The 17,345-nt window shown below is 34.8% G+C and overlaps 1 protein-coding gene across 1 annotated transcript in view; it reads right to left on the minus strand.

Moving 5' to 3' along the window:
• The window catches only part of LOC106884525 (uncharacterized), a 38,916-nt gene that overhangs the window by 8,412 nt on the left and 13,159 nt on the right, over positions 1 to 17,345 (minus strand). The window contains exons 3-7 of the mRNA XM_014911957.2: positions 12,002 to 12,070; positions 8,537 to 8,638; positions 6,304 to 6,511; positions 5,534 to 5,753; positions 3,934 to 4,112 (exon numbers count right to left, since the gene is read on the minus strand). Of these exons, the coding sequence (XP_014767443.1) occupies positions 3,934 to 4,112; positions 5,534 to 5,753; positions 6,304 to 6,511; positions 8,537 to 8,638; positions 12,002 to 12,070 (778 nt within the window). The remainder of the gene's footprint in view (positions 1 to 3,933; positions 4,113 to 5,533; positions 5,754 to 6,303; positions 6,512 to 8,536; positions 8,639 to 12,001; positions 12,071 to 17,345) is intronic.

Here is a 17,345-nt window from a genome sequence, read left to right on the forward strand (position 1 = left end):
ATATATATATATATATATATATATATATATATATAGACAGAGGGCTTCCATGCAGTTTCACAGACACACACGTGTGTGTGTCTGTGCGTGTGCTTGTGTAGGTCTTTATAATGCCACCATTCCACTGACAGTGATAATGTTTATGTCCCACACAAGCAAAAATTCTGGCACTTCATGTGAGGTCATGAAATAAAGTACTTTAGTTGAAAACAAGCAAAAGTCAGTGTCTGGAAGAGCATGTAGCTGTACAAATCCACAAGCAACAAATCTTGTCTAACCCATGCCAGCATAGAAAAGCAGTGGATATATAAAGAATATTGATGATGACAATGATATACCACAAATCTGTGCACTCATACATATACATACTCGCAGGTGTACAACTGAAACAAAATATAATATAATAATAATATAACAATAATCCTTTCTACTAAAAGCACAGGACCTGAAATTTGAGGAGAGGACTAGTCAAACCCCAGTGTTTCACTGGTACCTAATTTATCAACCCCAAAAGGATGAAAGGCAAAATCGACCATGGTGGAATTTGAACTCAGAACATAAAGATGGATGAAATGTTGCAAAGCATTTTGCCTGACATGCTAACGATTCTGCCAGCTTGCCACCTTAACAACAACAACCCTTTCTACTATAGGCACAAGGTCTGAAATTTTTTAGGGTATGTAGGGGCTAGTCGATTAAATTGATTCTTGGGCTCAATTGGTACTTATTTTTATCAATCTGAAAGGATGAAAGGCAAAGTCAACTTTAGTGGAATTTGAACTCAGATCATAAATATGGTTAGAATACCACTAAGCATTTTGTCTGGTATACTAACGATTCTACCAGGAAGTTGGTCAATACTGTTGACACCAATAGTGTATTGGTACTTCACTTTACTGAGTCTGGAAAGATGAAAAGCAAAGCTGATCCTGACAGGATTTGAACTCAGAATGTAAAGAGATGGAACATCTTTTAATGCTTTAATACTTCTGCTAATCTAGATACAATTCTGAATTGCAACAATTAATGATAGCAAGGTCTTTGACAAGAATGCCTTGAATAATCACATTTGCTGTCAATATTAGCCAAAAAATATCAAGACGGACAAATTTTTCTATGGATCTAAATTTCTTAAAGCCTGTGTTGTACATTTTTAATATTATGTGATATTGAAAAGATATTAATTGATTGCTGTTTAAGTTACAATAGTAAAGGACTATGCATTGTTAAAAATAGTATAGCTGTGTGGTTTAAGTTAATTCCTCACCATGTGGCTTTCGATTCTGTCCCACTGCATGTCTATATGTCTAAACTCGGCTTGCGAAGACCTGTTGGGGCAAGTGAAATTGAAATCATGATTGAACCAAATTCAATGACTGGCACCGGTGCCAGTGGAGTCCTAAGAGCACCATCCAAGCATAATCATTGCCAGAGTAGCTGTCTGGCTTCCGTGCCAGTGGCACGTAAATAGCACCATTTGAGCGTGATCATTACCAGCGTTGACTTACTGGCACAGGAGCCAGTCCACTCGCCAATTAATACAAGAAATCATCATATAGATATTATCATTGCTACGATTTTTCAAGATTGTTTGCAATCATTTTACTCTAATTTGTTTGTTTAAACATTGCATGACACACAATTGCAAATAATAATCTACGGAAAATTCTTATTTCTTATTAAATAGTGTAGCTCATTAGATCAGCCGAAGGTCTTAAAGCCATTCACCATATTTGAGAGGATTAAGAAAAAAAATGTAAATAAAAGAAGAGAAAAAAGAACAAAGTACTCTAAAGATAATTATGAAATAGATTAGTTCTGAAGTACTTGATATAACGACATTTCTATTTAGAAAGCCTGTGTTGATTAAATCTGGGATAATCTTACCAGAAAAATTATTACTCATTTTGTTTTGATATTATTCACACAACAACATACAACAGTCTAATGCTATTTTATAACATATTCTTATAATCTCTTTACTCTGGATTAGCTACAGTAGTGTTTAGGCATGTGTTAATGTTACACTCCCCTTTTCCCTGCTACCATTCACTTCAAGTATCACCAAAGGATGTTCTGTTATAGTTTCATTCACATCTACAGTGCTTTATTAGAATTGACTCAGATTGCTACTTTATTTTATCAACCCAGGAAGGATAAATGGCAAAGTTTAGCCACTGGCCTCAGCAAGATTTGAATGCTGCCATTTTCTCTCCTCAGCCCTCTTTCACTTTGCTGTCAATCCTCTGTTGATTTTAAACACTCCAATGTTTTACTTATGCAACTCTGCATATTTTGATAACACTGTACTTTCCACTGCTAATGTCAGCATATAAGCCATGTGACCACTTGTTTCATTAAAAAAAGATCTTTCTTTCATATAAAAAAAGATCTTCCTTTGATATCATTTCATTTTGATAGGACTCACACAAACTGACCATAGTTTTCCTCTTTGCAGGATATAATGATAAGAAACAAATCAAGACCCTGTATCAACAGTATGAAGGATATTAACAAGATTATTAACATGTAAAAAAAAAAGTAAATTGTATTTAAAAACCAAATATATTGATACCAAAATACCTTTGATGATAATGATTTCATCAAAAAGAGAAATTTTACAGAAATAAGAGTATATTAAATCATTTGTAGTAAATTGTGTGACAGTGGAGGTATTTATGTTAATAGCTCTAGCTGCAGTGACATATTTTCAATAATACTTAAAATGGATAGTGGTGCAGAGCAGCTAAATAAATACATAAGAGTATTTAGTTTTCTCGCTCTCTGTTTCAAGTTTAAATCTCGACAGAGTCAGCTTTGTCTTTTAACTTACTGGTGTTGAGTATACTTTTCTTCTGTTTGGGTTCAATAAAATAATTCAATTGATTATACAGCTTCCTCAGTAAAATTTACCTCACGCTTACATAAGAAATCAATAATAATAGCAGAAAATAAAAGAGTCAGCAAAAATGGCAGAGTTTCAGATTTGATAGTCTTAATAAATTTAGTTCTCTCTCTCTCTAAACAACCCCAGTTCAAATTTCAAAAGCTTCAACATTGCATTTCATCCTTCTAGAGACTATAAAATAAGTAATATATTAACTGTACCAGCTGTATGAAAATTTCTTTTGTTCTCACATGAGAAAAGGGTATTTGTAACAGGAAATAACTGTTAACAAAACATGTAGAATGTATTCATGTTAACTTCTTATTTCCTTTTAGAAAGTCACATGTAATTATTCCTAAATGAGATACTTAATCTCAGTAAATAAGGCCTATCTTTTTAAATTATTATACTAAAGTGCATTTAGAATGATTTTCATTTTTCTGAAAAGCTAATTCACTACTGCTTCAATATATTTTCCCCATGTTCTTATAAAATTTTAGATTCTGGACTTTATTAATCAACTGGCAGTTTAGAATTTAATATTGTTTTATATGATGGCCATGCAATAGAAAGCAAGGATCAGTGAGATTTTCAATTACTATTATTACTGTTGACATATAGTCAAAGAATGAGTCTTGTAGTTTTGTTAGTAGCTCATGTTTGACTACAATACCTGTTTATTGCCTCTAAGCTACTTCTAACTTCAGTTAGGTATCTTTTTCACCTTGTCAGAATAGGAAGGAAATATTAAAAGCAATGTTTTTTGCTTTGGTCAAACTGCAAGTGTGATGAGAAAATGTTAAATAGCATCTGGCATAGTGCTTTGCATTTACAGACATATTTTGCTTATTTCCTTTCAGAAAGTACCATTCTTGTATCAAAACAAAGATACAATTATTTTACAACCTTTAACATTTAGGCTTCATTTTAATGTAAAATGTTGTTTCTTATTCAAAAATCCTTTTTCCTTCTTGCAAAAGTGGAAAAATAACAGCAGTAACTCACACACACAACTAACATTTAACAAAGTGTTTGTTCAGACTTACTGTGGATCAATACCCAAAACTGAACAGGTAGTGTGCCATATAGCTTGTTGAAGCTGCATGGAATTTGACAGTTTACTGGATGTAGCTTTTTCACAATTTTCATAGTAACCACCACTTTGCTTCTCGAGGTCTGGAGATAAGGCCACATGTAAAACTGTATCTGCACCCTGTTCAGGTGTCTGAAAAATAATAATAGATAGAAAGATCACAGTAAAAAGATCTTATGAGAGAAAGATCTTATTATGTGAGTAAAACATTAACCTAGTTTTGAGTGTTGTTAATATTTAAACTAAAATCAGCTCTAAGTGGCAATCTTGTTTTTTAAGATTATATTATCTAAAGCATCCTTCAAGTATTTAAGGCAGTAAGGAGAAATTTGAAGAAAATTTAGCTGCTACTTTTAGCATGTTGGGGCATCTCATTGGTTCATAGCCATAGGTATTATAGTTGATGTCAAAAGACTGTTCTCACATCAGCTATCATATGTAGCCCCTATTCAGAATCAGAATATAGATCTAATGATAACTGGCCAAAACAAACTAGGCAGTCATACCTCAGTAAGCTAATGAAATACTTTTAAAATGCTTCTGACTCCCAGTGTCATAATATTTATTTATAACTATACATGCCAAGCAAGCTTGAGTTAAATGTTTTGGCCATGGAAACAGAGTAGCACTGACTTTAGTAAATATACTCTCTAAACACTGTTTAATATTCCTCAGACACCCTATTGTCTCAGCTGCAATTCTCATTAAATCTGAGCCATATAAATTAATACTTAAATACATGGACTGAATCACACCCTATAATTAGTTAAACCAATGTGGTTAACTATTAGATGAATTTATGCCATCAGCCTTTTTTTTTGTTATTTACTCATGAATACTTTCAGTTGATCTAGTAGCTTTTTATCTAACCCCTCTTTTGATACCAAACTGCCTAAGGCTGTCTTTGGTTGTATGATACAAACTTCATGTTTTAACCCTTTGAAACAAAGGCAGAGGTTTTTCAACAAAAATATAATAACAAAAAGGTTAATCTCTGTAAAGTTACTATGGTGGTAATTAAAAGAAAATGCAACCAGTTTACTTAGCAGAGTATTATCCAATTACATGAATTTTTGGATACGTGGTCGTATGTCAATGTTGTAGAAACAAAATAACCAGGTGAATAAGATATTAAATGACTAACTGATGAGTCTTGAATCCAAATCAGCTAAATATATATTTTGTTGCATTTCTAATTATTTACTGAACTGTCAGAAATAGTAGATATTCTGGGAAATGGCTTGGAGTATTGGCCATCCATTATTAGAGATAAATCTAAGATGGCGAGCAAGTAGAATTGTTAGCATGCCAGGCAAAATACTTAGCAGCATTTCATCTGTCTTTACGTTCTGAGTTCAAATTCAGCCAAAGGTGATTTGCCTTTCATCATTTTTGGGCTAATAAAATAAGTACCAGTTGAGCACTGGAGTTGATGTAATTGACTTGCCATGTAAGATTAAGCAATTGACTATACTTATTGCACAAGTGCAGAGGTTAAAAGTAAACAAATGTGACTAGTATGAACCTAACATTAAAATAATTAATTTACTTACCAAATAAAAGCGACTAATTAAGCAGCGAATTAATGGCACTGGAAACACAGCATTTGAATGCAAATTAGTATCGACAACTCCTGGATGAAGAGTATTCACAGTAACACGAAAGCATTTGGCTGCTTTTAGCCTGCGAGCCAGCTCGTAGGTAGCCATAATCATTGCCAGCTTTGATTGAGAGTATGAAGCATATGGAGAATAACGTGATGGTTTTGCTCCTCTGAGAAGAAAAAAGAAATTAAAAAGAAAAGTGAAAAACTGGGAGATACATATATTATGAAGAGGTGCTGAAAAGTTCCTAGCTTTGAGAGTATTGTGAAAGCCTAGTTGGAGGCCCAACCTTCCAGGTTCTTTTACAGGGCTTAGAAAAACTGAAGGACCATTGCAGTAAGTGTGTAAACCTGAGAGGGAATATGTTGAATAAACTAATAATTAACTGATCCTTCTGTATTTTCTTTTACACAAAGCCAGCAAATTTTCAGCACCCCACGTATACAGGAATACACAGGTGCACACGTGTGCGTGTGTGTGTGTGTAGTTTGAAGTTCATTTCACAACCATGTGGTTTCAGGTTCAGTCCTACTGCATGACATTTTGGTCAAGTGTCTTTTACTATAGGCATAGGCTGACCAATGCTTTATGAGTGAATTTAGTTGAACAGAAACTGTACAAAAGAGTAAGAATAGTTTAAAATTACTAAATTAAAGAGGAGAATAATACAAAACAAAACAAAACCTGAAGACAGTAATAATATAAAGGTGGTGACTTACTTAGAAGTGAAAGTTGACAAGTCTATATTTCCAACACGGTGTGTTGAAGATGAAACATTTACAATCCTAGCAAATAATTGATTTGTGCCTGACATGTTGAGGACAGGAAGTAGCAAGATACTGAGCAGGAAGTGTCCCATATAGTTTACAGCTATGTGCTTCTCTAAACCATCTTCAGTTTTCTTGTAAGGGACATACATGACACCAGCTGCAAAAGAGGAGTAATAAGATATGACAATGATACAGTAACATAGATTTCTTTATGCAAGGCAAGGGCCCATTTTCTCAGTATTTTTAGAAGTGAGACCTAGTTGATTAAATCAAGCTTAAAGGAAGGAAATACAAAGTTGACTCCAGAGAAAATTGGAACATGAACTGTAAAAGGACGAAATTAAATGTTGTTGCCACTGCTATCATCGTTGTCAGTTTGACATCCATGTTTCCATGCTTGCATGGGTCAAACAGAATTTGTTGAGGAAGATTTTCTACAGTTAGATACTCCACCCTTCTTGCCCACAACCCTCACCTGTTTTTAAGTGAGGTAATATTTCTACAGGGCTGGGTTATGATTTCATGGAAGATTGGAAAAGAACACCACTTGTATAACAGTTATGGTTGTTTACAACCATTTCACAATGTCAAGTCAATGAGACATATCCACCCCCACCCCTACACACACACACACACACACACACACACACACACACATATATATATATATATATATATATATATATATATATATATATATAAACACACACACATACATAATGAACTTCTTTCAGTTTCCATCTACCAAATGCACTCATAAGGTTTTGGTTGTCCAGAGCTATAGTAAATGACACTCACCCAAGGTGCCATGCCGAAGGCCTGAACCTGAAACCATGTGATTGGGAAGCATAAATACTGTGAGATACATAAACATATATACATAAATAAATAATGATAGGCTTCTTTCAATTACTGGGAACAGCAAGGATTGTAAGAAAGGTTTTTGATATCTAAAGAAACTGGTTGTGGTCTGGTATCAAGGACATTGATTCCAAATGTAAAACATCAGTGTGCACCATGATTAACAACAACAATAATAATAGTAATGCAAAAAATGGCATTGGAGGGGCAATGCATACCTTGCGCGCAGATAAATTTTTTGGTAAATTATAATGTGGCTTACAATGCGTTACTTATCCATGCTTTTTAATTGACCTGAATTAAACTTTGTAAGTGTTTGACTAAACTTGCTTATCGAGAAATTTGTAAGTTTGATTTTTTTAACAATTTTTTTTTTAAGTATCATCTTTATAAGTGTTTATACTCTGGTGAAATTAAGAAATCAACTTGTAAATAAATGAAACTCTCGAATCCATCACTGTACACACTGACGCACACACACACAGTTGCATATGTATGTATGTATGTATGTATGTACGTACGTACCCACACGTATCTACATGCATAAGTACACTGTGATCTATACACATGAAAAAAAAAGTGAACGAAATGAAATACTTATAGAAAATATTGCAAAGAATTTGAGAAGTGCTTTGAATGTCTTTCAATGATGGCAGGTGAATCAAATGTACTGTAGTTCATTTGAGGATATAAATAATATGATCATTTGCTTATTGGGAAATTTGTAAGCTTGATTTAAAAAAAAAAAAGAATTTATTTTAAGTATCATCTTTATAAGTGTTTATACTCTGGTGAAATTAAGAAATCAACTCGTAAATAAATGAAACCCTCAAATCCATCGCTGTACACACACACACACACAGTCGCATATCTATGCATGAATTCATGTATGCTTAAAGATAATCAAACCAAATTTTCATCATTTCAAGTCGCTCACCCAATGAGTATTTGCCAAATTTGGTGAGAATCTGTTCAGCTGTTTTCAAGAAAGTTTGCAAACACACAGACAGAGAAAGACTAGTAATTACAAAACCCTGCTTTTGCTTATGCACGCAGGGTGGTAATAATAATAATAATAATAATAATAATAATAATAATAATAATAATAATGGTTTCAAATTTTGGCACAAGGTCAGCAATTTTAGGATGATGGTGTTTGTTAGTTACATTGATCCCAGATCTCAAGGTAAAGTCAGAGTTTACCTTGGTAGAGTTTGAACTTAGAATGTAAAGAGATGGAAGAAATTCTATGCAATAATGATGCTGCCAAAAAAGTGAAAAAGGAAATATCGAAAAAGATCATTGCTTTGAACAAACATACCATTGTTAATCAGCATATGAAGAGGAAGCCTACGAGATTTGAACTCATATGCAAATTTGTGAACAGACTTCATTGAGCCAAGGTCAACTTCAAATCCTTCAACTATAAAAAAAAGAAAAAGAAAAGTATTTGATTTAAGGAAAAAAAATACTAATGTAGACATATAGTAAAGTTGAGAGTTTGTGACCTCTCACTGTTAAAACACACCAGTTTTGTTTCAATTAATTTTGAAAATAATAAAGAACTTATTAAAATAACTTTGTAATTATTAATCTGGTGTTTGGAACATAAATTTGCATGAAATGTTGATGGAAGGCTATAATTAAGATTAATTTAAAACAGGGAATATGTATCATAGATCTAGAGGCAGTTTCAAGTAGGTTGGTGGCCAAAAAGTAAAGGGTAGTTACATAGAGGTCTCATGAAATTTCTTGAAAATATATTTGGATAGGATCGATCTTTCCTCATACATTCTTGTCTATGTTAACTACTTCAGATAGGCATATTGCATGCTAAACAAGGCAAGCTAGAGGTTATCCTAGCCACCACAATATTACAAGATGTCTGTGTTCACTCATAGGAATGCCAACTGCTATTACGAAATTTGTCCATAACAGAATATGAGCTCAGCATTGTGAACTTACATAACATTTATCAAGTACATTAGTGACAAGCTCACTTTAATTCAAAATTATGTCTATTTACAGGTTGAGAGTTAAATTATATCTGCCAGAAACATAGTTAAGTGTTAGATATCTGGCCGAGGCACATGTGAATTTTTGTCTTGAAATATGAGTGGAAATCTGCAGTGCAAGTGAGTTTTATATAAGGGACCGCTAGTCAGCTCTGAGCTTGCACACACTCTACCAACAAGGGCAGCCTCTGCTTGCTCAGTTCACATGTTTATCTCATTGTGGCAGCATTTCTGTTGTGTTTTTCCCAGTGTTTTCTTTTTAGTTTTGGGTGTTTTTTGCTATTATTTTATAATAATTAATAGTGTTAGCCATGGGTCCTAAAAAGGTTAGTGCAAAAGACTGCTAAGAAGAAAAAGCTGATTATGATAGAATTGAAGAAGGAAACCATTGATTGATGTGAGAGAGGAGTGCATGTAGTGGGCATAGCACGTCGACCATCTGCACCATCCTGAAGAAAAAGGACATGATCAAGGCTGTTACAATGCACATCTGTCCACAAAGAGATGGAATAATTGCTTCTCCTGTGGATCAATGAGAAGCAACTTCCAATGGGGTATGATTACGGAGACCATTTGCGAGAAAGCACAAGAGCTGTATGGGGATCTCCTGAAGCAGAACCCTGGAATATCCTCAGAGTAGATATCAGCAAAAGCATTTAAGGCCAGTTGTGGCTGGTTCAATAATTTCAAGAAGTGAACTGGTGTTCATAATGTCAGCAGGTATGGAGAAGCAGCGAGTTCTGACACAAAGGCAGCTGAGAATTTCTTGTGTGAGTTCCATCAGCTCATCGCAGCCAAGGGTTACATGGCATAACAGGTATTTGACAGTGATGAAACTGGCCTTTTTGGAAAAAAATGCCCAGAAGAACCTACATAACTGCAGAGGAGAAGAAAAAGCCAGGTCACAAGCCTATGGAAGTTAGGCTAACTCTCATCCTTTGTACCAAAGTGAACGAAGACTTGAAGATTAAGCTGATCCTTGCTTACCATTCTGAAAACTCATGAGTGTTCAAGTTGTACAAAATCCAGAAGGAGAAGCTGCAGGTCATTACAGCCTGGGTTGCCACGCAATTCTTCTCCAAGTGGGTCAAACTTATCTTTGGACCAGCAGTGAAAAAGTACCTTCTGGATAATGATATTCCTCTCAAGGTCCTCCTCATCCTCGACAATGCTCCTGCTTACCCTCCTAATTACAAAGATGATACCCTGATAGATTTTAAATTTATAAAAGTTCTATACCTTTCACACAACACCATCCCTATCTTGCAGCCCATGGACCAACAGGTGATTTCTAATTTTAAGAAATTGTACACCAAATATCTGTTTCGTCGGTACTGTGAAGTCATCAAAAATACAAATCTAACCATTCGTGAGTTTTGGAAGGAGCATTACAACATTGCTAACTGTCTGAAAATCATTGATGTGGCCTGGCAGGGTGTAATGAGAAGAATGTTGAATTCTGCATGGAGGAAACTGGTCTGATTGCGTATCCAAAAGAGACTTCAAGGTGTTTGAGTCTGAGACACCTGTAGTCAAGGAGATAGTGTCTCTTGGCAAGTCCATGGGCCTCAAGGTTGACAATGGGGACATTAACAATCTCATCGAGGAACACTCAGAAGGGTTTATGACAGATGAACTCCTGCAGCTTCAGGAGCAGCAGCATTCAGGTGCAGTGGACAAGATTAGTTCCCCAGTGGAGGACAGTGTAGAGGAGAAGGCTATCTCTATGAGTGACATAAAGGCAGTATTGACAAAGTGGCAGTATGTTTCTGAATTTGTAGAAAAATATCATTCTGATAAAGTATCTACAGGTCATGCGGCTGCTACATTTAATGACACTGCCCTGGCACATTTTGGTAACATTTTGAAAGGAAGGAAAAAGTAGACCTCTCTTGATGTTTCTAATGAAACAACCTGCAAGTGTGAAAAGTGAAGAAAGTGTGTCCAAAATGCCTAAATTAAGTGAAGTATGAGAGAAAATGCCAGAAATTGTTCTTCCTGAGGTCATAATGGAAGGAGATTCTCCTTCCAAACAATAATCTTCCTCCTCCCTGATCCAGCATCTTCCTTGCACACAAATTGTCACATCTTTAAGGTAATTAAATTAATAAAACCACTTTACATATTTTTTTTGCATTCTCTTTTATTATGATTTTACAATTGTCATTTTCCTAGTAACTGCACCTTTTCTGTTTTAAAACCCATAAAAAATGATTTTTTGGTGGTTTTGTGGGCCTGGAACAGATCAATTATATTTTAATTAATTTCAATGAGGAAAATTGATTTGTAAAATGAGCTTGTTCATGGAACAAATTAAACTCGTACTGCAAGGTATCACTGTACAATATTAGATTGAATAAGGCTGCTGACCTTGCTACAGATAGGGACCAGTGACAAGAATAGACAGGCTGCCACATTTTCTGTTGAAATACATTGCCTTTGTTTCAGTTAATGTTGAAATTAATGAAGAATTTAGTAAAATAGTATCACAATTACTAAGTTGGTATTTAATAATACCAACTTAGTACCAAAATATAAACATGAAATTTTGATGGAAAGATTTAATCTAATTCAGTTTAAAACAGGAAATTTGTATCAAAGAATTAAAGGTAATCTCAGGCAGGTTGGTACCAAAAGGGTTAACATTGTGGTGGACTACTTCTAAGAGAAATGGAAATGGGTTCAAAAGAAAAAGAAGGATTTCATTTAAAATCTTTGATCTTTTAATGTCTCAATTATATTAACAGAAACAAAATAATAGATCTACTTACTAACTGCGTCTGGTTGTTCTTTTTTGATGTCATCAATAGCTTTCTGAATGTGCTTCTTACAACGGGATGCTGAAGAGATAAATGGTACGTTATCCTGAGACCAAGATAATATTTTATTTGATAACCATGCACATATTTATTCAGTTTTTATAGAAAATGCATACATTTTGAATAATTCCTCAAAACTTCTGCTCTGCCTCAATACTTCTAGATGTATGTGTGAACTAATTTTTTATTTATAAATGTTTTTTTTTCATATTTCCTTCCAGTCTCTCTAGACCAGAAGATAAGGGTTATTGGACAAGCTTGGTGCAGTTAATGTTCAGCTAGGAATATTACAGATTGGTGGAAAAATATAGGTAGGAAGACAGTTCTAAAAGGTTCCTATTTCAATGTATGTGTGTGTGATCTGGTTTCAGGAGAATGTCATATGGATGGTCTTCCTGTGGATTTAATTAAGGACATGAGTATGGTTTATTATTTACAATGGCATTAACAATGATAACAATGACAGTGACAATAATAATGATGATGATGAAGGCCACCACTGCCGCCGCCACCACCACCACTACCACCAGATGTGTTTCCTAACATTTTCCTAGGTTCATTTTTTTTCATACCAAAGCACTAGAAAGATAGCCATGCCTATGACAAGACTGAAGGGTCCTTTCAACTTTACATGTCTGTTCACATGCTGACTTCACGACAGAGTATTCTGGATGGATTTATATTGTCAGCAGCAATAGTAGACTTGTCATTTATCCTGAAAATACATGTCTCACTACCGAGTAGCATCATATGTATCATGCAATCTAATCTTCACTTTGATGAAAAAAACCCTTTGTTGCCAGTTCTTATTCTGGCCACTATGCTAATAAGATCTCCTAGGAACCCCCATTGCCAATAAGGTCTCTTAAGTAATAGAAGCTACTGGTTACCATTAGACAGCTGCCTGGTTGTTGGATGGTATCTATTTTGCAAGCACTCTGCAGTACTTATTGCCTCTGTGTACCTGCTGCAAATGAAATCTGCCTTCACTATTATGCCCACTACACCTTTTGTGCATCCATAGTCTGCACTGGCTATATCATATCATACAGAATTCCTACCAATTTCTTTATTACATATCAAGCAAAGTCAATTTCCCTGGTTGTTATCAGGGTCTTGTTGTCTTACTTATTCACCAATACTTCAGTCTTCACTAAATCCACTTTGAGCCTCTTCATTCCAGGTTTTGTCTCCATGTCTAGAATTACAACAAACTTAGCTTTCATGGACAACCAGGCTTAAACTCTTCAGCTATAGTTTATAGGACAGATATAGGTTGAGGAGTGAGCTCTGGTGAACCCTCTGCCTTTACCTTGAATTTGGAACAACTATGTTCTTTAACCTATTCATCCTTAGTTATTTCAAGACATTCCCAGTCTCATCATCAGAATGACATGATAATAATGGTTTAATGTTCATATGCATTGCTATAGGCAACAAAGAACAATGGGAATGTTTAATAATTGGTAAAATCATCAACGCTGAATTTTAAAATTATACAAGGTTTAACCCATTAGTATTTAAACAGGCCATATTCAGCTTCACACTGACCAGATCCAGCTTCTCACACCTACCCTACAATGTCATTCTAAAAATAAACAACCATCACTTCAAAATCTCAAAGCTGTAAGATAATACAGGATTAACTTAAGTAACAGTTTCTATAGTTATTCTCATTTTTTTTTTTTTGTGGAATTCAAACCTGGACGATTGTAGATATTCTCCAAATGTCCAAATCGAGTGTTGGAAACCATTTGCATCAACTTGATTATGTCAGTAGATGAATCATTGCAAGAATGTGAGGGAAACAACCCTTTTTTGAAGAGAAAGGTGACAGGGGATGAAAAATGGATTGCCTGTAACAATGTGAAGTAGAAATAATCATAGGGAAAGTGCAGTGGACCACTACAAGCAACCTCCAAAATAAGACTTCACCCAAAGAAGATTATACTTTCAATTTGGTGGGACTGGAAGGACAGAACCATCTATTTAGATGTGTACTGTGACCAGCTGGACAAATTAAATGCAGCAATCTACCTGAAGCATTCAGTACTTGCTAATTGTAAGGGTTGTCTTTCAATATGGCAATGCCAAACCACACACTACTTTGCAAATACAGTAGCAGTTATCGGGGAAGTTTTGCCAAACCATCCATATTTGTTTTATCTTGTGCCTTCAGATTTCTACCTGCTTCAGTCCCTTCAAAATTCATTGAACAGACAAACCTTCAGCTATGAAAAGGATGTAAAAATTTACCTGGAAGAGTTTTTCACTAATAAAGACAGGAAATTCCTTTAGCAGGGAATAATGGATCTGCTCTAATTTTTTGCACAAGGCCAGCAATTTTGAGGAGAGAAAGCTAATCAAAAGATTATAGATACAAGTCATCAATGGAAGTATCAAAATTTGTAAAACTTTCCAAAAGTTTAGCATTTAAGTACATATGTGTATGTCTAAACATGGAACTATATGCATGAGAATTACATAAAACACAAGTCTGCACATGCACTGACTCCAAATATTGCACACATACACACAAACGTACACAAATGCCTTGTTGGTGTTGTTTAAAATTCCAATGAAGAAGCCTTGAATCTAGGTTAGAAATTGGCTCTTTCTCTATTGGCAAGAAATCTAGAAATAAAACTGAAAAATAACATACATACATCATCATGATGCTGGGATGGGTTGTATGATCTGACAGGAGCATGGCTTCTATGGCTGGATACTCTTCCCTTCCTAAAGCCAACCACTTCACAGAGTGGACTGGTTGCTTTCACACAGCATGCATGTATGCTAGTGTATGTCAGTGTGAATATTTACATTCTGTACTCTCGTGAAAAAGTGCCGAAGAGCTTCAGAATAAAAGAATCATTTAGATACAAAACAATCATAAGTGACAGGAAGTGCATCCAGCTGTAAAACAATGCCTAAACAATGCACATTCATCTAACCCATACTAGCATACACAAAAACTGAACTGAAATGATTAAAGTCTAAGAACACATCCAGCAATTCCTCTCAAAGAACAATATCCTCTGACTAACACCAACTAAAACCCTTAGACATTTTGCATATACAAATAAATAACTATTGCATTATAGTCTCTTAGACAGACATATTTTATAAATAGCTCAACATCCCCCACACTGATGCTGTCTTAATTTCCAGCTCCCACCTGCACTTTCGTTTTTCTTCCTCTACTTAACTGAGTTAATCCTGCCATTCCCTTTTTACTGCCTAAATCCTCATGCACCTACCACACATTTAGTTTTAATTCTAATTCCCAACATACTTATATTTATTATTGTATAATCTTCTCAAGTGATTGTGTATATGTATTCACGTGTCTGTTCATGAAATGTCTGATTGTCTGTCTATCTATCTTTATGTATAAGTGTGCATGTATGCATATGAATTCTTATTTATGCATATGTGTATATACATTTATATATATATATATATATATATATACATATATATATATATATATGTGGTTCAGAGGTTGTCTTCATAACACAGTTTCAGGTTCATACTGTGTGAAACCATCGGCACGTGTCTTCTATTGTAGCCTTGAACTGAACAAAGGTATACCTTTATTCTTTTACTTGTTTCAGTCATTTGACTGTGGCCATGCTGGAGCACTGCCTTTAGTCGACCAAATCGACCCCAGGACTAATTCTTTGTAAGCCTAGTACTTATTCTATCAGTCTCTTTTGCCGAACTGCTAAGTTACGGGGACGTAAACACACCAGCATCGGTTGTCAAGCGATGTTGGGGTGACAAACACAAACACACACATATATATATATGTATACAATGGGCTTTTTCAGTTTCTGTCTACCAAATTCACTTATAAGGCTTTGGCTGGCCTGCGGCTATAGTAGAAGACACTTGCCCCACCAAGGTGCCATACAGTGGGACTGAACCCGGAACCATGTGGTTGGTAAGCAAGCTATTTACCACACAACCACTCCTGCACCTGTGAGTGAATTTGGTAGATGTAAACAGTAAGAAGGCTGATGTGTTTGTTGTGAGTGTATGTGTGTAAACATTCACACACACACACACACACACAATTACAGATATGCATGTGTGAGTGTGTTTCCTTGTTTTGCTTTTAACATTTGCATGTTAATGGTAAATAATGCTACTGTTCATACAAAAACTGTCATTTGTTTGCAATATTCTGTGAAAACGTGTTCATTTATTGAACTACTCATGTTTGAAGAACAAAAGGAAATATTCCTTTGCTTGGGAACAGGTGAGAGTTGGTAACAGGAAGAGCATCAGGATGTAGAAAATTTGTATCAACAAGTTTTGTTTGACCCATGCAAACAGAAAAATAGATGTTGTTGTTGCTGTGATGGTGGTAGCGGTGGTGGTAGTGGTGGTGGTGGTGGCGATGATAGTCGTGGTATAAAAGGAACTATATATTTTCAATTTACTTTCATATTTTCTGTCTTATGTAAAAAAATAAATGTGGCATCACATTTCTTTGCATTTAATTCCATTCAGAAGCAAAAAGGTAAAAAAATTATAACTGTATCCATGATGATTGATCAAATGCACAAATATTTACATAGACATGCCTGAAAGAAAGTAGAAACAAAGTCTTTGCAGATATGTTTCATTTTTTAGACAGATCAGCAAGGAAAATGTAATAGCATTTGCCGACCACATCTGATCATTAAGAGAAAAGAGTTCCAATAACAGCATCAAATCGGAGATTACTGAAAGAACAAAGTCTATGACAATTGTAATAAAAGACGTAAAATGCTAAATCCCCATGGATTTTCAGATGTTTGTATTTCCATAGCATTAGAGTCATATACAAGCATATTCTTTTCATGCATCTGTATGTATTTTTCAGGACATAACCTTAAGTGTTCCTCATCTGTACTTAATGTCGTTTTCCGACCATACTTCTTTTCATGTAGTTACTGGTTACCAAAATCAAACATTAGTTAATAATAAGTTCACTAATAGATGAGTAAACATATCTATAGAATAATACAAGTACAAGGAGATATTGGAGCTTGGTGCAGTCTCCTGGCATGTTGGCTTGTGGCAAACCATTCAGCCTATGCCAGCCTGGAAAACAGATATTAAATGAGGATGACAATGACAATGATGATCACACACACACACACACACACATTTATATCTATCTGTCTGTCTGTCTGTCTATCTATCTATTTATTTACACACACACACACATATATATATATATATATGTATGTATGTATGTATGTATGTATGTAAATATATATATATATATATATATATATATATA

Source organism: Octopus bimaculoides, chromosome 7 (genome assembly GCF_001194135.2).
Source record: "Octopus bimaculoides isolate UCB-OBI-ISO-001 chromosome 7, ASM119413v2, whole genome shotgun sequence".
Lineage (NCBI taxonomy): Eukaryota > Metazoa > Mollusca > Cephalopoda > Octopoda > Octopodidae > Octopus > Octopus bimaculoides.